Source organism: Podarcis gaigeae (genome assembly GCF_964106915.1).
Source record: "Podarcis gaigeae genome assembly, chromosome: 6".
NCBI lineage: Eukaryota > Metazoa > Chordata > Lepidosauria > Squamata > Lacertidae > Podarcis > Podarcis gaigeae.
This window is the reverse complement of record NC_139682.1, coordinates 16,720,266-16,742,368: the sequence shown is the minus strand read 5'-3', so window position 1 is coordinate 16,742,368 and position 22,103 is coordinate 16,720,266. Positions and strand designations below refer to the sequence as shown.

General features: G+C 44.9%; 1 protein-coding gene and 2 long non-coding RNA genes across 4 annotated transcripts in view; 2 read left to right on the top strand and 1 right to left on the bottom strand.

The window, feature by feature from the left end:
• Positions 1-22,103, top strand: part of LOC310847238 — a 410,873-nt gene that overhangs the window by 22,872 nt on the left and 365,898 nt on the right. Inside the window, exon 3 of one of the 2 annotated variants that reach the window (XR_014565709.1) lies at positions 6,745-6,896. The exons of the other annotated variant lie outside the window; for it this stretch is intronic. This is a non-coding gene — a long non-coding RNA (uncharacterized lncRNA). Of the gene's footprint in view, positions 1-6,744; positions 6,897-22,103 lie in introns of those variants that run through there. 2 annotated transcript variants of the gene reach the window in all.
• PFDN4 (prefoldin subunit 4) lies at positions 12,669-18,452 on the top strand. The gene is made up of 4 exons (XM_083744822.1): positions 12,669-12,844; positions 15,461-15,568; positions 15,960-16,100; positions 18,060-18,452. Exons 1-4 carry the CDS (start codon positions 12,821-12,823, stop codon positions 18,189-18,191), a joined length of 405 nt encoding a protein of 134 aa, XP_083600948.1. The 5' UTR covers positions 12,669-12,820; the 3' UTR covers positions 18,192-18,452.
• LOC310847288 lies at positions 15,829-20,414 on the bottom strand. The gene is made up of 2 exons (XR_014565765.1): positions 19,837-20,414; positions 15,829-19,785 (listed from the first exon to the last, which is right to left on the bottom strand). It is a non-coding gene; the product is annotated as an uncharacterized lncRNA (long non-coding RNA).

Sequence of the window (22,103 nt, the reverse complement as noted above, 5' to 3'; positions counted from 1 at the left end):
CCACTAACCCAGAAATAGTACCTCGGGTTAAGAACTTTGCTTCAGGATGAGAACAGAAATTGTGCGGTAGTGGCGCAACGGCAGCAGGAGGCCCCATTAGCTAAAGTGGTACCTCAGGTTAAGAACAGTTTCAGGTTAAGAACGTTCTTAACCTGAGGTACCACTGTACAGGCATGAGGAATCCTAAGTAGCTTTTTGACTGTAGGAAACAGAATAATTTAAACTGGAGAAGTGGCATGAGGGAGTTGTTGGTTGAACCTATTTGGTGCCCCAATCAAATCTCTGATCTGCTTTACAAAGTGAGGGTGCAATGAAAACACCAAGAGACCCAGCTATGAATTCCCAACATTGTTTCTGTTTTGGTCCTTAAAACGCAAACTCTGAAATTCTCAAGATGTCAAATGCTGAGGCTGATGAACTGCTCTACTTCCTTGGTGCTTCTCCATAAATTTATCATCATTCCCCTGATGTGCTGTCATTTATGTAGCCAGAACAGGGCCACTCACAAACAAGTGAGAGATATCCCCTAGCTTAGGAGAAACCTGTGGTATTTGTGTGTGGAGAAATCCTGAGGAGGGGAAACCACAAAAGCAGCTCTGTAAGGAATGAGCATGCTGAGTTGAGGCAGAATGCTACCTGACGGCTGAAATAGAGTAAAATGAAAAACGGGGATGGAATGGCTGAACAGAAGCAATCCACACTGCAACATTTTGCTGCAGTACCACACATACACAGGCACAGTTAGAGAGCTTGGATAAGTAAAAATAAGTGTTAACTGCAACAAGATACTGGAATGTGAATTCCTTGTGTTCAAGCCCCCTTCCTGGTATCGAATGATGTGGCACACACACCAGGAAAGTGATCTATGTGGATGTCATTCAGGACCACATGTGCAACTTGTGCTTTGATAAAAGTGGCATTGAGCATGGTTTGCAACGGATTTTGACGGACTATACGCCCCTTTCCAGTGCTGTTCTAAGTGAAACACAGAGATGACTTTGTCAATCTTTCACCACCAAGTGAGTAATTGGAGCTGTTGAGAAAGACAATAAACTGACGATAAGCAAGTAACCTTCCAGCCTTCGAGACATTGCTGAACTCAGAGCTATGGGCTCTGCTGATGCTGAGAAACTGCCCTGGGGTGCAGTTTGTTCCCATTCCTCCAGCTTCCTTTGAGAGCAAGCAAAAAAGAGTGAATGCACAAGGCTGACCTCGGGAAAAGTGTGTGTTTGTGTGTGTGTGTGTGTGTGTGTGTGTGTGTGTGTGTTTGTGTATTTGTGGATACAGGGCAGACTTTGCATCCCTTACTCCTCTCACACTGCTGAGCCCCTTATTCCCAGAGCTAAGTGCATGCCATGCCTGAAATATAACCTGTGCCAGGGTTTTCAGCTGGCAACATTGTGGCTCAGCTCTGAGATGGTGGAAGCAAGGAGGAACATGCCTCTGAGCAGGTACAGAGTGCATTTCACCTCTGGTTAATTGCTGAACCCACCCAACACATGAAGAAGGGGTTTGCAGATGAGAGATTATATGATAACCACCTTCAAATATCTGAAGGCTGTCACATGGAAGATGGAGCAAGCTTGTTTTCTGCTCCTCCCGGAGGTACGAAAAAGGAGATTCCAACAAAGCATTAGGAAGAACTTTCTGGTGGTGAGAGCTGTTTGAATGGTAGCACACTCAGCTTCACTTGAGGTTTTTAAACAAAAGTTGGGTGGCTATCTGTCAGTGAGGCTTCAGCTGGGATTTCTGCATTGCAGAGGGTTGGACTAGATGACTCACAGGGTCCTTTCCAACTCTACATTTCTTTTTTTTTTTTTAGAATGATATTTTATTAAGTTTTACAAAAGGTTAACAATCAACAGAAATCACAAAAACAACAAACAACAAACATCAGAAATACAAACAAAACAGAAAAAAGGAAAACATAAAAAAAGAAAATTTAGCAAGAAAAAAGAAAAACTCTTTTTCAATTTAATAACCTTCAAAACCTTATTTTCCTTACTTCCACCCGCCTTCCTTTCTTGTATTCCACTTTAAAAATTAGTTCAGCAAGATCATTCATTATTCATTTTCATCCTTTATCCCTCCCTTTATACTCTTATTTATCTTAATCACTAGAACCCCTTCATTTCATTTTCAGTGTCCTCAGCATTCATAAATTTTACAATGTTTTTGTAGATAGGCTTTGAACTTCTTCCAGTCCTCTTCCACCTGCTCTTCTACTTGATCTCGGATTCTGCCGGTCATTTCTGCCAGTTCCATATAGTCTATTACTTGCATCTGCCATTCTTCCAAGGTGGGTAGGTCTTGCGTCTTCCAGTACTTTGCAATGAGTATTCTTGCTGCTGCTGTAGCATACATAAAAAATGTTCTGTCCTTCTTTGACACCAATTGGCCGACCATACCCAGGAGAAAGGCCTCTGGTTTCTTCAAGAAGGTATACCTAAATACCTTTTTCAGTTCATTATATATCATTTCCCAGTACACCTTAATCCTTGGGCACGACCACCAAAGGTGAAAGAATGTTCCTTCAGTTTCTTTACATTTCCAACATTTATTATCGGGCAAGTGGTAAATTTTTGCAAGCTTGACTGGGGTCATGTACCACCTGTAAATCATTTTCATAATATTTTCTCTTAAGGCATTAAATGCCGTAAATTTCATACTGGTGGTCCACAACCGTTCCCAGTCAGCAAACATAATGTTATGACCAATATCTTGTGCCCATTTTATCATAACAGATTTGACCGTTTCATCCTCAGTATTCCATTGCAACAGCAGATTATACATCCTCGACAATATCTTAACACTGGGATCTAGCAATTCTGTTTCCAACTTTGATTTTTCCACCTGGAAGCCATTTTTCCTGTCCAAATTATAGGCCTCTCTTACTTGAAAATAATGTAACCAATCCTGCACCTTGTCTTTAAGTTTCTCATAACTCTGCATTTTCAATTTGTCCCCCTCCTGCTCCAAAATTTCCCAATATTTTGGCCAATTCGATCCCATATTAGATTTTTTCAAGGCCTTTGCTTCCATAGGTGAGAGCCACCTTGGGGTTTTGTTCTCCAACAACTCGACATTTCTATGATTCTAGATGGACTTCAGATTGCACATTAATATTAAAGGTAAAGGTAAAGGGACCCCTGACCATTAGGTCCAGTTGCGGATGTCTCTGGGGCTGCAGCACTCATCTTGCTTTATTGGCTGAGGGAGCCAGCATACAGCTTCCGAGTCATGTGGGCAGCATGACTAAGCCACTTCTGGCGAACCAGAGCAGCGCACGGAAATGCCGTTTACCTTCCCGCCGGAGTGGTACCTATTTATCTACTTACACTTTGACGTGCTTTCGAACTGCTAGGTTGGCAGGAGCAGGGACCGAGCAATGGGAGCTCGCCCCGTCATGGGGATTCAAACTGCCGACCTTCTGATCGGCAAGTCCTAGGCTCTGTGGTTTAACCCACAGCGCCACCCGAGTCCATTAATATTACTAGAAATCAAATGCTGACCAAGGCCACTATTTATTTATTTGTATAAAATCTTTTTATTGCTTGCTTTTGTAACTCTGTTGGCATAGCAAGCAACAGCAAGCAACAGCATTTTGAACTGCCCACACTTTGTATGGATTTTGCTCTTATGAGGGCATCTAGGTGTCTTCTTCACCCAGGGGTGGCTTGTCCTGTTTTGCCACTTGAGGCTGCCTTGATCTGCCACTGCCACCTGGCACTGCCACCTTGATCTTGTCGCCACCATCTGCTTTGCCACCGCTGTGCACCTTGCCACTGTCAAGGAGGAACATCATCTCTGGGAAATTCTCCTTCCAAATTCACTAGCCATTTAAAAGAGATGGCACACAAGCTGTCACCAGACTTTTAATTAGCTCTTTCAAGATTAAAATAGCAGACAGGGAGTGTAAAAAAGAATCGAGCAGCAGGTCCTAGGGGAAGGCCTCCAGGCAGGCAAGATAAACTAGCAAGATATTTATAGTAACTGGGGATGGGGGGGTGGATCTGGCAACCAGCCAGCCCAGTCACACGTTCCTGCTTAAAAGGTCCAATTGATAACACCTGCTTCTGCTGAAAAATCCATCCAGGCTAGGTCTATATTGAGCCCAAACTCCCATTTCCAGTGGGTCTGTTCCTGAGCCAGGCTCATCTGCAAAATCCAGGCGTGCTTGCTTGCTTGTCCAAAAATCACTCCATGAATCCCTAAAGAACCACGACCACCACGTTTCATTGTGACAAAGCACTTGCAGGCTTTAGATTAGTTCTTTACTGAGTTCTGTGTGGGTTCACAAAGCAGTCTCCTCTGGGCAAGTTGCAGGGAAGAGTGCAAGTCTCTCCACTTGGTTCTGTTACTCAGGATTCGGTTACTGGAGCCATGATCTTCAATACTCCTCGTCCACCCAGATTTCTGTCTCTTTGTTATCTCTGCCAGCCTGTCTCTCCCACCTGTATGCTTTCAGCCAAGGTCTGCTCTAAAGCTTTATCAATGGATCAGTCATTTTGAAATGCCTCTTCCCCAACTTTTGGAATTCCTGCAGAAGTCTCTCTCTCTCTCTCTCTCTCTCTCTCTCTCTCTCTCACACACACACACACACACACACTTCATCTTCCTGCAGTCTCAATGACAGTTAATTCAAACTCTTGGGCCACAGTTGATTGAACTCTGCGCCCTCTAAAACCAGGTTAGATATCTCCATTCTTGAGCATTGATGTTAAAGATTAGATGAGTCGGCCCGAGGAGGCTCCTTGGACAGACTCTTTGCCTTGGATCCTGCCTGTCTTTTCCATTCCCAGCCCAGCTGCAATTCTCCCTCCTCAGGAATGGTTTGGATTAGGGAGTGCACATATTGCCACAGGGTAGGGGGGGACGGGGGGAGGATGATTGCACCACTTATCCCTTCAGAGGGCCCGGCCTCCAATTAGAGCACATCAGAAGCCCTTGCGAGCATTCGGTCTCCCGCTCAAGCCCCAGGGAGTTTGCTTAAGTGATGAAATAAGAAGGAAAAGATGGGGGGGGGGACTTTGCAAAGGGAAGGCGACACATTTCTAGTTACTCTAGTAGGGTCAATACTGAAAGAACAGACAAGGCTCCCTCCCCCACCCGCTCAAAGATCTTTTGTTAAATTGTGCCCACGTGATGATTTGTGTTCACGATGGCGCAGCTCTATGTGATCTTCCTTTCAATACTGTTTGCAGCTGCAAAGATTTCAAAACACATGTACTGCTTCATTTCTAATCAGTGCATGCCCAATTCCTTCTTCCAGAAATCCTGTAAATTTTCATACCACAAATGTTTTGGGGTTTTCTTTTCTTTCTTTTTTTTGTCCTGCAAGAGTGTCCCTCTATTCACCGATAATGCGATAACATTGGCCACATTCACACCATACATTTAAAGCAGTGTCACGCCACTTCAAACATCACGGCTTCTCCCAAAGAATTCTGGGAACTGTAACTTGTGACAGGGCACTAAAAGTTGATAGGAGATCCCCCCTGCTCCCCCTACAGAGCTACCATTCCCAAAGTTGAATCCCTTTCCCCAGAGGACTCTGGGAATGGTCTCCCAGCAACTCTCAGCAGCCTTGACAAACTACAGTTCCCAGAATTCTTTGGGGGATGCCATAATGTTTAAAGTGGTATAATACTGCTTTAGGGACGCGGGTGGTGCTGTAGGTTAAACCACTGAGCCTAGGACTTGCTGATCAGAAGGTTGGCGGCTCGAATCCCCACGACAGGGTGAGCTCCCGTTGTTTGGTCCCAGCTTCTGCCAACCTAGCAGTTCGAAAGCACGTCAAAGTGCAAGTAGATAAATAGGTACCGCTCCAGCAGGAAGCTAAACGGCATTTCCGTGCTCTGCTCTGGTTCACCAGAAGCGGCTTAGTCATGCCGGCCACATGACCCGGAAGCTGTATGCTGGCAGTAAAGCGAGATGAGCACCGCAACCCCAGAGTCGGCCACGACTGGACCTAATGGTCAGGGGTCCCTTTACCTTTACCTCTAATACTGCTTTAAATGTATAGTGCAGATGGAGCCTGATTCAACTACTAGTCATCAGCTCTGGGATATGGAATGTGTGTGTGTGTGGGGGGGGGTCTTTGTTACGCATTCATGATTATTTGTGTCCATGATGCAATTCTGCTGTCAATACGGTTTGCACTTGCAAAAGGTTCGGGGTGGTCACACTGCTTCCTTTCCAATCAGTGCGTAGCCTGCAACTTCCTGCTCAAATTCCTTCACATCATGCTGGAAATGTTCTGGTTTATTTTTGTCCCATTTTACTTGTGCTATATGGCCCCTCTGGACAGCAATAATGTGGTAGCGCTGAGAAAACATTGCAGAACAAAACCAAAGCAGAATAAATCCACCATGAATGCACTGCTACCGTATCAAGAACATGTTGCAGAATACACCTGCAATAAAACGCCAGTCTAAATAGGCCCTGGGGCTAGTCTCAGCACCGTTGGGTGCTAGTCTCAAATCCATAATCAGGAAGCTGGCTCAGAAAATACCCTTCTGTCATTTCAGAATATGATTGAAGGGTGGTGGTAAACAAATAATTGTTCTTTCTCTAACACTGATAATGATAATGATGATAATAATAATAATAATAATACTCTATGCATCTGACTGCATAGAGTATGCAGTCCCATCTGTATGGAAGTGAGAGCTGGAGCATAAAGAAGGCTGATCGCCAAAGAATTGATGCTTTTGAATTATGGTGCTGGAGGAGACTCTTGAGAGTCCCATGGACTTCAGGAAGATCAAACCTCTCCATTCTTAAGGAAATCAGCCCTGAGTGCTCACTGGAAGGACAGATCGTGAAGCTGAGGCTCCAATACTTTGGCCACCTCATGAGAAGAGAAGACTCCCTGGAAAAGACCCTGATGTTGGGAAAGACTGAGGGTACAAGGAGAAGGGGACGACAGAGGACGAGATGGTTGGACAGTGTTCTTGAAGCTAGCAGCATGAATTTGACCAAGCTGCGGGAGGCAGTGGAAGACAGGAGTGCCTGGCGTGCTCTGGTCCTTGGGATCACGAAGAGTCGAACACAACTAAACAACTAAACAACAACATGCATCTTACTGCGTTGCCCCAGCCACTCTGGGTGGCTTCCAACAAAACTAGTGTGTGGTGTGTGTGTGTGAATCAAGCATTAAAAGCTTCCTGAAACAGGGCTGCCTTCAGTTGTCTATCAAATAAATAGAAATTCCTCCATAAGCATATATCCTCAAGGAGGTTAGCTGTAAGGATGACTTAGCAAGAATGCATGAGCAACACCAACTCTGAAATGCAGCTGCATTGGCCTTCTTAAGGGACCCTTGATTGTATTGGATTTTGTGGTGTTGCCACTGCGATGATTCTATTGTTATGCAAGCATGACATTGTTCACATTTGTGTAAAGAAGCAGAAAAACCAGGAAGGCATCCCACACAACTTCAAAGCAGCCAGCCACCTCCTTGCAGTAAAGGACAGCGAGTTCAGAGAGTTCATCTGATTGTGCCAAGGACACGGCTTTCACTTTTAAAGGCCAGGGAGTTAAAATAAGTCTCCGTCTCAGCAACACGTACCCAGGACCAGTCTTGCCTGTGCATGCGGGGGAAAGAGTTCTTTGTCAAGCTGTAAAGCCATCCTAGCCTTCACAACAAACTCGCCTCCCCCACTCTTTTATCTGAAATTCTTTTTGACTCAGACATAGCAGGGATTATTCATATGTGGAAGTCATTGGGTCTCTGGGAGAAAGAACCCACCTAGGGTAATTCCCTTTGGAGAAGAGGAAGCAACTCACTCACCTTTGCAAAAACATTGTTGTTTTTTAAAAACTATTAAGTATATCAGAGGTGTGAATTGTAGTCATTTGACAAAAAAACCCCAACCCTCCTGTATTTAAGTTTAGACCATATTTCATCAGTTAGTGAAATTGCATTAGAATGTTACCGAAGGAGAGGAAGAAATACCCTCACGTGGTTGAGGAATGCCTATGGATGTGATTTCACTAATGCTACAAATTGTTCTACCTGCACTCTGCAACCTTCCTGGGTGCCCGCTCCTCAGTTAAACTCCGGAGGGGGGCATTTGGAAGTGTCAGCAGCCAGGGAGGCTGCAGAGTGTAGGGGAAATGTTTACTGGAAGGAAACACACACACACACACACACACACACACACACACACACCAGGCAGAGCCAACAAGAAGAAGGGAATCTGGAAAGTCTGCACCCACATACATTCCAAATATATTCTTAAGTGCCCTGAGAAGGAGAGAGAAAAATGGAATCCTTTTTCTTAGGGGAAAAAACACTTTCAAGAAATTGGAATACAGTGGTACCTCGGGTTAAGAACTTAATTTGTTCTGTAGGTCCGTTCTTAACCTGAAACTGTTCTTAACCTGAGGTATCACTTTAGCTAATGGGGCCTTCCACTGCTGCTGCTGCGTCGCCACCGTGCAATTTCTGTTCTCATCCTGAGGCAAAGTTCTTAATCCGAGGTACTATTTCTGGGCTAGCAGAGTCTGTAACCTGAAGCATCTGTAACCCGAGGTACCGCTGTACAGGGGTACCTCGGGTTAAGTATTTAATTCATTCTGGAGGTCCATTCTTAAACTGAAACTGTTCTTAACCTGAAGCACCACTTTAGCTAATGTGGCCTCCTGCTGCCGCTGCATGATTTCTGTTCTCATCCTGAAGCACAGTTCTTAACCCGAGGTACCATTTCTGGGTTAGCGGAGTCTGTAACCTGAAGTGTATGTAACCCGAGGTACCACTGTACAAGTTTTGGCACAGTACCAGTGAAACACGGGGTTGTAGCCAAGGTAGCAGTACGATAAAGCCACCAGCTTGTCCTGCTGGTGAAATATTTTTGCACAGCTTGCTGGCAATTTTGTTGCACAATAGATGGTGGGATCTGCTGAGCAATGAATTTCCACTAGTGCAACTGCTGCTTTGGATTCCTCTGTTGTGCAGTGTGGAAGCTCTGCTGTTTGCCTACACATTAATCTTCACATTTTAGTCTGGCCCTTTGGTTTGACCCTCTGGTGTTCCTGCTCCAAGTGCAATAAGACTCTAGCCACAATGGTATGTGGGGTTTCCTGTTGGGGAAAACGGAGAACAATGTTCACCAGGCCACCTACAAAGAAGCCTGGCCATGCTGCTCTTTTGTAACACATGTCATCGTCGGAGGGCAGAAAGTCACCTTGGAAAAGTCAAAGCAGGACCAGCTGTTGGACTCAGCAACCTGTTTTTCTGCTCTCCCTTTGCAATTCTCCTGGACTTAATAAGCTCCGGCTGCTGCCTATTTGTGACCAGCTGGTGTGGCCTGGTGGTTAGAATGTTGGACGCACTTTCAAAAAGGCATTTATTGCTATTGTGTAAAAGAACAGGGACGTGGGTGGCGCTGTTGGTTAAACCACAGAGCCTAGGACTTGCCGATCAGAAGGTCGGCAGTTCGAATCCCCGCAACGGGGTGAATTCCCGTTGCTCAGTCCCTGCTCATGCCAACCTAGCAGTTCGAAAGCACCTCAAAGTGCAAGTAGATAAATATGTACCACTCAGGTGGGAAGGTAAACAGCGTTTCCATGCGCTGCTCTGGTTCGCCAGAAGCAGCCAAGTCATGCTGGCCACATGACCTGGAAGCTGTACGCCGGCTCCCTCGGCCAATAAAGCAAGATGAGCGCCACAACCCCAGAGTCGGCCATGACTGGACCTAATGGTCAGGGATCCCTTTACCTAAAAGAACAGCATCACAGTATCACAGTGTATTAGGAACATAGGAAGCTGCTTTATATGGAAGCAGACTATCTAGCTCAGAATTGTCTACACTGACCGGCAGCAGTTTTCCAGGGTTTCATGCAGGGGGTCTGTACCATTGGTCTTCTGCATACGAGGCAGGTGCCCTACCATGAGTAAATCCTACTGAGTTCCATAGCTGAGTTCCTACCTTGCTTATTCAAATGCATTTGCATATGGCTTTTCAAGGGAAAAAAAATCTTCCTAAATTGGTTTACATGTCGCACGTGGAACACATTATAAAGTACAACGGAAGATTATACGAAAAGATGCCGCAAGAATCTCTAAAAAAACCCAGTTGTTTCAAAACATTACTAAAAGCCAGTGTAATTCAACATAACACAATATTATCAAAATGAGGCAAAATACTGCTTCTGCAACTCTGATCAAATTGCTGGCCCATTTTCTTTTCACATCACTGAGGCTGGGAGAACACAAAGTTCTCTGGTGGAGCAACTGTTTATATTTTCCCAGGCGTCGCCCTCCTGGGTGAACGTGTGGGCATAATGAAGCCAAAGAAATACGCCCAGTCTCTCTTTGAAATGGAATTATTTTGGACAGTGAATCCCCATCCATGGAATGTTTCCTAGTCATGGAATTCATTATCTTCATCAATTTTGCAAAGACCTTGTTTCCTGACAAACCAGAACAGTATAAACCAGATCCTCAACACCAGAGCTTGCTGTTCGAGGCAGTACACTTCTGAATGTCAGTTTCTTGAAATCACAGGTGGAAAAACCCTGCTGCACTTGGGTCCATACCTAGGGGCTTCCTGCAGACATCTGGTTGGCCATTGTAAGAACAGGATACTGGACTGGATGGGCCTTCGGTGTGATCCAGCAGAGCTCTCCTTATGAGTATTAAGGAGCCAGCTGCATGTGTTTCATGGTCTCTACCCACAGTGTTTATTTGGGCATTGGCACTGAGTCTAAAAGAGGTAGCCAGCAAAGGTATGCGATGCCAAAGGGGTGCAGATATCTGGATTCCATCCAAGTTAAGGGAAATGCTGCTGCTAAAGAATGCTTTCATCTCCCCAATTTGCTCTAAAGTCCGTGCCAAGGCTGTGAGCTCATCCAGCACAGCCAGAGCCACACCTTGTCTCCCCTCCCCCTCCCCTAAAGCTTGAGGCTCATATGAGAGGAAAACATGGCTTGGTGGCACAACATGTCTCTCGCAGCTGCCTTTGTGAAATGTTATTGCTTGACGTGATTTTTTTCTTGTATTATAGAATACAGAACTAGTTGGTAAAACAAAGTGAATGTTGAAGGTGGATTAGAGAGTTATTACCCCCACGAAAATTGTGGAGGGAGCACCATTCATTATTATATAAAGACAATTGTTATGTTTAATTACAGTGGTACCTTGGGTTACGTACACTTCAGGTTACATACACTTCAGGTTACAGACTCCGTTAACCCAGAAATAGTGCTTCAGGTTAAGGACTTTGCTTCAGGATGAGGACAGAAATCGTGTTCCTGTGGCGCGGCAGCAGCAGGAGGCCCCATTAGCTAAAGTGGTGCTTCAGGTTAAGAACAGTTTCAGATTAAGTACGGACCTCCGGAACGAATTAAGTACTTAACCTGAGGTACCACTGTAATATCTTCAGAGGGGACAGAGGGCCAGGTTGCAACTTGCAGATCTCTACAGCAAAAAGGAACAACTAGGGATTTTTTTCTACGTATAAGCAAGTCAGGAAATCTGGAAGTTCCCACCATTGAAGCAAGTGGCTTCACTCCAGCTACATAGATCTCTTGCTGCATTCTCACCTATAGGGAACAGCAGTGTTTTTATCTTTTGCTTAACAAACCTTTTCTCTCCCTATAATTGCACTGCTCTGTAGCCTGTTTTAGTATTTTGATTCTGCATTTTTTATTGATTCATAGCTCAAACTTGTGCATGATTGTTTTTTTAAAAAATAATAAAGGCCTGCTGAGTTCAAAGCCCTTCAATCTCGGCTGGGTATCACAGACCACTGATGTATTATGAATTGAATAAAGTGAATAAATAAAATAAACAATGTGTCTGTGGCACACCGCCACCCCAAAAAAGAAAGATTTTCGCCACCAACACAGAGGATGCGAGAAGACATACAAGTGTTGCACAAAAAGTGTTGTGCATGCTACACGGTGATGTTAATTTAGATGCACATCTTTGTTGTTGTTGTTTAGTCGTTTAGTCATGTCCGACTCTTCGTGACCCCATGGAACAGAGCACGCCAGGCACTCCTGTCTTCCACTGCCTCCTGCAGTTTGGTCAAACTCATGCTGGTAGCTTCGAGAACACTGTCCAACCATCTCGTCCTCTGTCGTCCCCTTCTCCTTGTGCCCTCCATCTTTCCCAGCATCAGGGTCTTTTCCAGGGAGTCTTCTCTTCTCATGAGGTGGCCAAAGTATTGCAGCCTCAGCTTCACGATCTGTCCTTCCAGTGAGCACTCAGGGCTGATTTCCTTAAGAATGCATAGATTTGATCTTTTTGCAGTCCATGGGACTCTCGAGAGACTCCTCCAGCATATGCACATCTAGAAATTTAATTTAAATCAGAAAAAGATCTCTCCCAAGTGGGGCGGATGCTGCGGGACCACCAAGTCCCATCAACCCCTGCCAGGATGGCCCAAGGTCAGGGATGCTGGGAGCAACATCTGGAGCGCGGCAGATTCCCGCGCCAACCTGCAAAATCCCAAACCCTTCCCCGTGTCCGCTCTGCCACCTGCTGGCTCTCGCCGCGCGCGGCAACCGGACCTATTGGGCGCATGCGCTTTCCCTCTTCGATTTTTGCCGGCCAACCGGCATTCGCTTCCTCCCTCCGCCTCTCCTTTGAAACCGGGCGATACCAACATTTGCCGCAGAGAGGGGGGTGGTACCCTCTGATAAACTTGAGGGGAGGGAGCGAAATTCCCTTCGAGGAAACAAAATAACCCCGGGGTATGTTTTAATTTTTCCTCAGGGGAGAGAAACAAAACAAAAACCGGGTTGGAGGAGAGCCGAGTGGGGGAGCCGTCTCCCCCTCCAGAGGAGAGGACGTAGTTCAGTCCCCAAGATGGCGGCCACCATGAAGAAAGCGGTGAGTGAGCTGCTGAAGGGAGGCCGGGGAGGGAGCGGTTGTGGCGGCTACGGAGGCGCCTCCGGTTGTGGCCTTTGCCTTGGGAAGGGAGGCCGAGGGGGGCCAGGCGAGGCGGCGGGACCGGGAAGCCTCGGGACTCAGCCTCTCTCTCTCCCCAAAATAACGATCTTTGGCCCGAGGCCAAACAGAACCATAAAAGTCGGAGGGGACACCCGGGGGTCATCTAGCCCAACCCCCTACGAGGCGGGAATCTCAGCTAAAGCATCCATGGCCACCCAACCTCTGCTTACAAATCTCCAAGGAAGTAGAGTCCGCCACCTCCTGAAGGAGACGGTTCCACTGCTGAACAGCTCTTCCTACCAGAACGTTTTTCCTGATGTTTGAGTCGGAATCTCCCTTTTTTGCAACCTGAAGCCATGGGTTCTAGTCCTACCCTCCGGAGCAGGAGGAAACAAGCCTTCTCCCGCCTCCCATGTGGCAGCCCTTGAGATATTTGAAAATGGCTATTTCCTCTCAGTCTCAGGCGAAACATGCCCAGCTCCTTCAACCGTTCCTCATAAGGCTTGGTTTTTCAGGCTCTTGATTTTCTTGGTTGCCCTCCTCTGCAATTATTTATTTATTTATTTATTTATTTATTGAATTTATAGACCACCCTATACCCAGAGATCTCAGGGTGGTTCGCAGAATAAAATCAAAATATAAAACCACAAAATACACACTCAAAATGAAAACAACCCCCCCCCCCGGAAAAAACAAAAACAAAAGGGCATAGGACCCTCACAACATTTAAATTAAGGCAGTTAACCAACCTGGACAGGAGGCACTAGTTGGAAATGTTCCAGCTTGTCAACATCTTTCTTAAATTGTGGTGCCCAGAATTGGACACAGTATTCCAAGTGTGGTCTGACAAAGGCAAAATAGAGTCGTTCTATTACTTCCCTTGATTGGGATGCAGCCTAGAACAGCATTAGCATTTTTTGCTGCTGCATCACACTATTGATTCATGTTAGGTTTGTGGTCCACAAAGCCCCCTAGGTCCTTTTCACATGTACTGCTAGCAGTCTAGCTGTTTCCCATCTTATGTTTGTGGAGCTGGTTCGTCCTGCTTTAGTGCAGAACCTTACCTTTATCCATCTATCCAGATAGTAAATGTTGCTGAACGTGCTTTAGCTAAATCTATTCTTTGGTACATACAAACAGATCCCGTTGTAAGACTCGCTGCCTCATCCTTTGCATTTTTCCTTGGAAGAAAGTCTCAATAAATTTAACAGGAATTGCTCCCAAGTTGGAGTGTACAAGCAGGCTGGTATTCACCCTACAAAGAATCTGGCCTTTTGGACATACTTGTTGAGTATTGGGTGGTGAGTGTTTTGTGCATTTGAAGGGCTTTCTGGAGGGGCACCTATGTTAGTTCCTTGCTGCAAAACAACAAAAGACTCAACACATTTATTATGGCATGCAGGTTACAGTCCACTTTATCAGATACAGGAAGTGTTTTCCTGAGTTGTGGGTACATTTTGTGTGTGTGTTGGGATTTGGTACGATCAGACAGACATGCAATGCAGAAAATTATAGACAGTTCTAATTATATTATTAGCAGTGTCCATTCACAGTAAATAAGAGTTGAAAAGACGTATCCTTGCATTGGTAAGCCGATTGATACATGCAGTTAATACATAGAAATCTGTCGTGTCAATTCAATCCACATGTGACAGCATTGAACATCTTGATTACTGTACAATTATGCAAAGGGCACTGAGGGAGAAAAATGCACACACCCCATTATAAACTATAGGGCATTGTTTATTTTATCTGTTTACTACGGTTGGATCCAGACAAAGTTAGTTTAATTTTGTCCCTTTTGAAATCCATGCAGCCTAACTTAGCCAAGACTAACTTTTCACATTTATTACTTGTGTCAGGTTCCAATGTTACATCCATTTCCAAAGCACTCAAGGCAGTGTATGTGGTTCTCTCTCACACAACAATACTGTTCGAGAGACAGTGATTGACCCAAGGCCACCCAGTGAACTTTACGTCCAAGTGTGGATTTGAACTTGGGTCTCTCAGGACCTAGTACAACACTAGTACAACTCAACAGAAGCAAGACCAGGAAGGAAACAAAAGCACATTAACAAGGAGCATGAGGACATTTGCAGACAAACACCTTGGGACATTAGCACAGACAAAGTGACCATAGGTAACACCTGGGCTCACAAAGGAGCCAGTGTAGTAAGCATACATTGTAGTAGTAGTAAGCATATAGTGTAGAAAGCATACAGTGTAGTAAGCATACTACACTGGCTCCTTTGTGATCTCAGGTGTTACCTATGGTCACTTTGTCTTTGCTAATGTCCCAAGGTGTTTGTCTGCAAATGTCCTTGTGCTCCTTGTTAATGTGCTTTTGTTTCCTTCCTGGTCTTGCTTTAAGTAGCCAGCTGGTTTGAAATCCTTTGGAAAATAATGCTGGTAAAATGTGGATATGTTGACTAGCTAATCTAAAGCAGAAACTTTAATGGTGAGCACACTATGTTCCATAATTGGATTGAAAACACATATGATTGTCTTGTGTGTTATGTGTATTGAGCTCTCCCTGTTTCTGCTGGTCTTTTCCAGGCAGCAGAAGATGTCAATGTTACCTTTGAGGACCAACAGAAAATTAACAAGTTCGCAAGAAACACCAGCAGAATTACAGAACTGAAAGAAGAAATAGAGGATAAAAAGGTACCCTTACTATAAAGCCTCTGGATGGGAATCTGTTCACTGTATGAAATCCTAAGCACGCCCAGCTGTGTAGAAGGTCCCATTTAACTGAGTGGAACTTCCAGTGATGTGAGGTGGGAAATTTTATATTTTTCCACACTTCTTTGGAAATGCATTGTTTATTTAACGTTGGTAGCAGAATGAATAGGCACAGTGCAAGTCAAACTGGGTAACTGAAAATGCATAGTAGTCAAATAAAAAAATCAGAGTTGCGATTAATGTTTTCTGGTGTTCACTAGGAAGCACATATATTTATGTACACAACTCTTCAGGCATGCTAAAATGAGTAGGTTACAGTTTTTAGTATGTTACTAGTAATTGGATGGGAGAGTTACTGATCTCTTGATCACAGAAACAGCTTCAGAACTTGCAAGATGCATGTGATGACCTCATGATGCTTGATGACGATTCACTACTGATACCTTATCAAATCGGAGATGTCTTCATTAGCCACCCACAGGAAGAAACAGAAGAGATGCTGGAGGAAGCAAAGGTTGGTGCTTATTCCTTGTGGATCTTCTGTGGGTCCTCTCAGTGATGCAGCAAAAAATGTTTGTGTGTGAAGCATCCTTGAGTCTGGCAGATGAAAACCTGATAAGAGTCTTCTCTCTCTTCACCTGTCTCTCCTCTTCTCTCTGTTCATTACTATACTAAATAATATTAAATACTGTAGTATTTAAACATTTCTGCTGTGTAGGTTTTCTGCATAGGACAGACACAGCATCCATATTAACAGGCCGGTTTGCCCCCATACTGCTCCACCATTGTAGCAAGATGGGGAGCTGCCTTATACGAAGTTGGGCCTGGTGTCAGAAGCTGACATGCATACAGCTCAGTGGCAGAGTATCAGTTTTGCTTGCAGGTTCCAGATTCAGTCTCTGGCATCTTCAGGTAGGACTGGGAGAGAGCCCTGTCTGAAATGCTACCAGTCAGTATTGACAGCATAAAGGTAGATGAGCCAATGGTCTGTCATAGTGTATGGCAACTTCCTGTGAAATGCCAGGGCTGACACTGGTTGCCGGTGTCTCTCTTTTTTCTTTACGCATTTTCACTAGGGCAGTAGGCTGGTAGCGCTCAGTCTGGTGCTGTGAAGTGAAGCCACAAGCTGGGGCGAGGCTGCAGCAGCCTGCCATCTTCATTTCTCCAGTGATGCCTAGCCATGCCACTGCTTGGTAAGGCCCAGCAGGCAGATGCTCCAACCAGTTGCCAGCCCTGTTCCCTGGCACCTGATTAGCCATTTCCCCCAGTACTGATACTAGAGGTTGTGAGCCTAGTCGTCACTGAGGTGTTAAGCTGGCATCTTGAATGTATTACTCCATTGCAAAGGTGGAAGGGACATAGCTCCACATTTGAACATCTGTTTTGCATGCAAAAGGTCCCAGGTTCTCTGACATCTCCTGGTAAGACTGGGAGAGACAATATTTTCACATGGAAGATCATTATTGGGAGCCCCCATTTGCAGTTTAAAGTGGTACTGTTCATACACAGGTTTACCACCTCATGGAAAACTAGGTTTGCAGGATTTGGAAAACCTTAGTGGCTCTGAACTCCAGTGCTTAACACCTCAGTATGTATGCCTTTCAGTGGGACATTGATACATTTGGCTTTGTATTTATCATTAATATATATGCTCCTGGTTTAAGTATAAAACTCGCTGGATTGGATCCAGAGTTAAGCGTGCCTAATGATGCTGGTGGAAGCTGACTTTCCCACACCCCCCCGAGCCTCCTTATCTTTGAAAATACTCCACTGGGGGCTGGGGGACCTGCTCATGGAGGTGGGCTGTGGTGCAAGAAGGTGAATTCCCCCAAATTTTGTGGAGGCTGGGGCTTGCCATGGGCCGGAGAGGATGGGAAAGGCAGCTTTTGCAGCCCCCAATTTGATTAACTCTGGATACAACCAGCTATGTTCTCCCCATCTTGAAAAAAAGTTACAATTAGAATAGTGGTCAAAACTGACTGAAACTGATTTTCATGAAGCTCATCAGATTTCATTTAGGATCACTTGAAATGCATCAGTCTTGGTCTTATAAACCATTGTTTATTAGATCAGTAATGACTACCACTTTCTTCCCTTCTCCCTCCTGACTCATGCCTTAATGCCAGACTCCTGGCGTTTGTTTAGCCACAGTTTCCCATTCTATCCAACCTGATCCTGTTTTCCAAGCAGCTACACAGATCTTTCTTCTGCTTTATTCTAAAAAACTCTAGAGTCTATGCTCGGACAGATTAGGAAGCTTTTCCTCTGATTCTGATTTTTACAAAAATAATAATGTTCTAAACCCCTAAGCCTGATTAATGTGTTTCCAAAAAGCTTGTTTACAGTGTCTTGTCATTTATAATAGCCGGTCCTGTAGAAAATCTATAGGTTTCTTCTGAGAACTGGATGTTAGGCAGTTGTGGTTTTTTATGATTTGTTTGGGGTTGTTACTTTTTCTTCTTCTTTTTCTCAGAAAAACCTGCAGGAAGAAATTGGCGCTTTGGAGTCACGAGTAGAATCCATCCAGAGAATATTATCAGACCTCAAAGTCCAGCTTTATGCAAAGTTTGGCAACAATATAAATCTTGAGGCAGATGATAATTAAATATTGTAGAAATAGTATTTTGTTTTTGTACTAATTATTCTGCTCTTGCAATAATGTTTTGAGAAGCCCCACATACTTGTTCATTTTCAGAAAAAAATGCATTCACTTGTCTGTTTCATGTATTTAAAGACGGCATTCTTATTTTGCAAATGTATCATTATTTATATATGTTAAGTGAATAAATCCAAATTCCGCAGGTGCATTATCAAGGTTGGGTGCTTAAAGGCTTATTGAAATGATAATAAAAGTCAAACAAACTTATTGCGTCTTGTGCTTAAAATGTCCTTCCAAAAATAATGTAGTATAACAATGGGATGGTGTGAAATCGCTCTGTAGACTCAATGATCAGTCTTCTTTCTGGCAATCATTATTTTTGAACACCTTCAATTTAATGGTAATGGGAATATAGAGGCAGAGGGACCGAGCTGTGACCCAGGAGGCAGGCAGCTCAAATGTCATCTTGCCTGTAAGCTTAGGATAAACTGACCTTAGGGTTTCATTTACAATATGGGGCTCATAACACTGACGTACTACGCTGGTTGTGAAGACTGAGACAATGAAGTCCTATGGATACCTGGTTGCCACCAGAGAATATCTTAGCACTTAGAATAAACACCCCTAAGTGCAATTTTTTAAATTAATAATTGCGCTGAATCTCCTGTATTCAATGTGTTAATTGCATTGCAACATCCAGCATTGGTGTTATAAAACTGTAGGGTCAAATAATTCTTCCCCATCACTTTTACACCATGGCTATTGATTTACCAGGTGCCATTTAAAAATGGAAAAGCAAGGCCTCTACAGTCTTTAAGTAAAGCAGAAGGGGGGGAAACGAGGGATGGAGCAGTCTTTTTTCATGATGTTCAAAACCACATGTAAGGTTCCTAGCATAAGCGTAGAAAATCCCAGGACATTTGTATATGAGAAAAACATACCACTGAGAACCTTGTCTTCTGTGCCTTTGTGGCTAATGAAGCAAACTGCTATTATTGACTGTCCAGAAGATGGCACTAGAATGCCAGCTATCTCTAGGCAGAGAATTGGGCAAAGATTTCCCCAGAATAAATTTGTCGTATTTGCCAAAGAACCAGAAATTCATTTCAGCAGGAAGAGGGGCTTGGGCTAGATAAATTAATGGAGAGGTGGTCTGTCAATGGCTGTTACTCAAGAGGGTGATATGGAACCTTCATGTTCAGGAAGCCACTGACTACCTGCTTCTAGGGAGTGAATTCAGGAGAGCGTAATTTCCCTCATGTCTTCTTTGTGGATTTCCTGGGGTTAACCGGTTGGTCACTATGGGAAGCAGAATGCTTGACTTCAGTGCCACCAGCAGGGCTTTCCATCTGCTCTTGGATTCTAGCTCACCTCTGCAGCAGAACATCACATACTTATCTTGCCCCTACAACAGAAAGTGGTTCAGATTATTTCAGTCTGCTCCAAAGCAAACAGGGAAAAACAGAGCAGAGTGCCATTTACTTTGTTAGTGTTCTTCACTAGCGAACATCTTGGCAGGCTCTGAGCTCCGTCGTGTGCCTTCAAACCATTCTGTCAGCTGAATCAGGTTTGTAGAGTTGGAAGGGAGCCCTAGGGCTATCTAGTCCAATCCCCTGGAATGCAAGAATCTTTTTGCCCATTGGGCTCTAACCCACTTCCCTGAGATTAAAGGTCTCATGCTTTACTGACTGAGCTATCAGACAGGAAATGAGAGACTCATGTAGTAGGCTGTCCTTTCTCCAGGGAGCTCTCATTCCACCCACTCTTTCCTCCCAAGAACCTGGTGATGAGTAGGTTTGGCTGAGAGGTAGTGTCTGACCCAAGGCCACTTTCTTGGCTGAGCTGGTGGTGCAGATAGGTAATTTTAGATCCTAGGCTTGATCTTCAGAAGGTACTTCAGAAGGTAAGGCAGCTCATGTGCTTGGGGACCCTTCTGCTTATTCTGCTGAGTGGGGCCCTGCACCACTAGGTTGAGACTTGGAACTCCAGTCTCCCCAGCTGATGTTCAGCAATCTATTTGCCGTTGTGCCTGGCTCATATTAGTCCTTTGGACCACTAGGAAAGTGCAGAAACATTTGCTTACAGCCATCTTCTAGATGCCTCCTTGCATGTTTTTGACCTGGTCTTTACCGTCTCGGCAAGACAACGATGGGCTGATCTTTCAGGATGGAAGTAAAAATGGCAGGAAGAAGCAGCTTTGGCCGCTCTGACACTGACCCAGTTTGTGCACGTAACATAGCTGTCAAGTGTCCCTTATTTGAAGGGACAGTCCCTTATTCCAGCACCATGTCCCGCTGCTGTCCCTTATTGATGGATGTCCCTTAAATGTCCCTTAAATGATGTCCCTTAAATTTCAAAGGAAGCAGCTCCCCTCCCTCCCTGCCAGCCAGGGAGGAGGGAGGCTCCAACTGTGTTGCTTGGCTGTGTTGCTCACCCAATAAGAAGTCTAAGAACGACTGGGGGGTGGAGCTTGCATGCCTTGTGTGAGGCTAGTTAATGCAAGCTGAGGGTTTTTGTGAATGCTGGGTGCCATTTTGTTGCACGTGCTGCTGCAAACGTTGCAGTGTAAAGCCAGGCCGGGGAGCCATCTTAAGTTGAGGCTGCATAGGCCTTGTGGTGTATGTGATTCAGATTCTCTTCAGTTGAACCTCTGGTTACAAAGTTGGTTGGACAGTGTTCTCGAAGCTACTAGCATGAGTTTGACCAGACTGCAGGAGGACAGGAAGACTGGAGTGCCTGGAACAGGTGAGGCTGCCGGTCCCTTATTTTGGCTGCTGGTCCCTTATTTTCAAATATGTAAGTTGACAGCTATGGCACGTAACCCTATGCCAAACTATGGTTCAGCAAGAATGAGCAAATGTATTATGGCTTGCTGGAGAGAAGATTGTGGCTGTTTTGCTCCTCTTCCAATCTTGCTGCTGCCATGCTGCTGTGAGCTAAGTCATGGTTCGGCTTAGTGATACATCCGATCTTTTGCTCATGGTTTATCTCATTGCAGGCAAACCATGAGCTGTAGCTAAGGTTTGTTTTACCGCCAACAGATTTTAAATGTTTTCAATATGGTTTGTTTGTAATTGTACTTTGTATCATGTACCGTACTTTTCGCTCCATAAGGCGCACTGGACCATAAGGCGCACCTAGTTTTTAGAGGGGGAAATCAAGGGAAAAAATATTATTTGGACAGGCGGGGAGTGGCTGCATGTGGCTATGGCACAATCCAAGACAGCCAGCGGGATGGATCCCGCTCGCTGTCTTGGCTTCCTCTTTAGCCGCGCAACCTCTCCAGCCGTTTGGCAATTCCCCCACCTCCCGCAAAAGCCCACAGGAGCTGTGCACCCTTTAAGGAGCATGCGGCTCCTGCGGGCTTTTCTACGAGGAGGGAGAAGGGACTGACTGGCCACGTCAGTCCCTTCTCCCTCCTCGTAGAAAAGCCCGCAAGAGCCGCACAGAGCTAGTGTGTGGCTCTTGGGGGCTTTTCCTGCCTGCCTCCCCCCTGCATTCACTCCATAAGACGCACACACATTTTCCCTTACTTTTTAGGAAGGAAAAAGTGTGTCTTATGGAGCAAAAAATACGGTAAGTGTTTGGCACCTTTTTCTCCTTTGAGAAAAATAAAAAATGAAACACCAGTTTGTGCTCTGATCAAATTCGCCCCCTCCTCCTGTGGCTATTTTTAACCAAAGAAATTTGTTGAGAGATCTTATCATGGGGGCCTCATGCCACATGTAGTTTGGACTTCATTATGTGTATGTGAGTTCATATCTCGAAATAGTTCAGGTAACTTATTGTTCTCCTTGTGTGCGTGTGTGTGTGCGCTTGTAGTTCACCCACTTGCAGAAGCAAGAAGTCAGTAACCAGCAGAGACCTTTTCTTTAATCATTGAACAACACAACATAATTGTCTTTGGAAACACCAGGG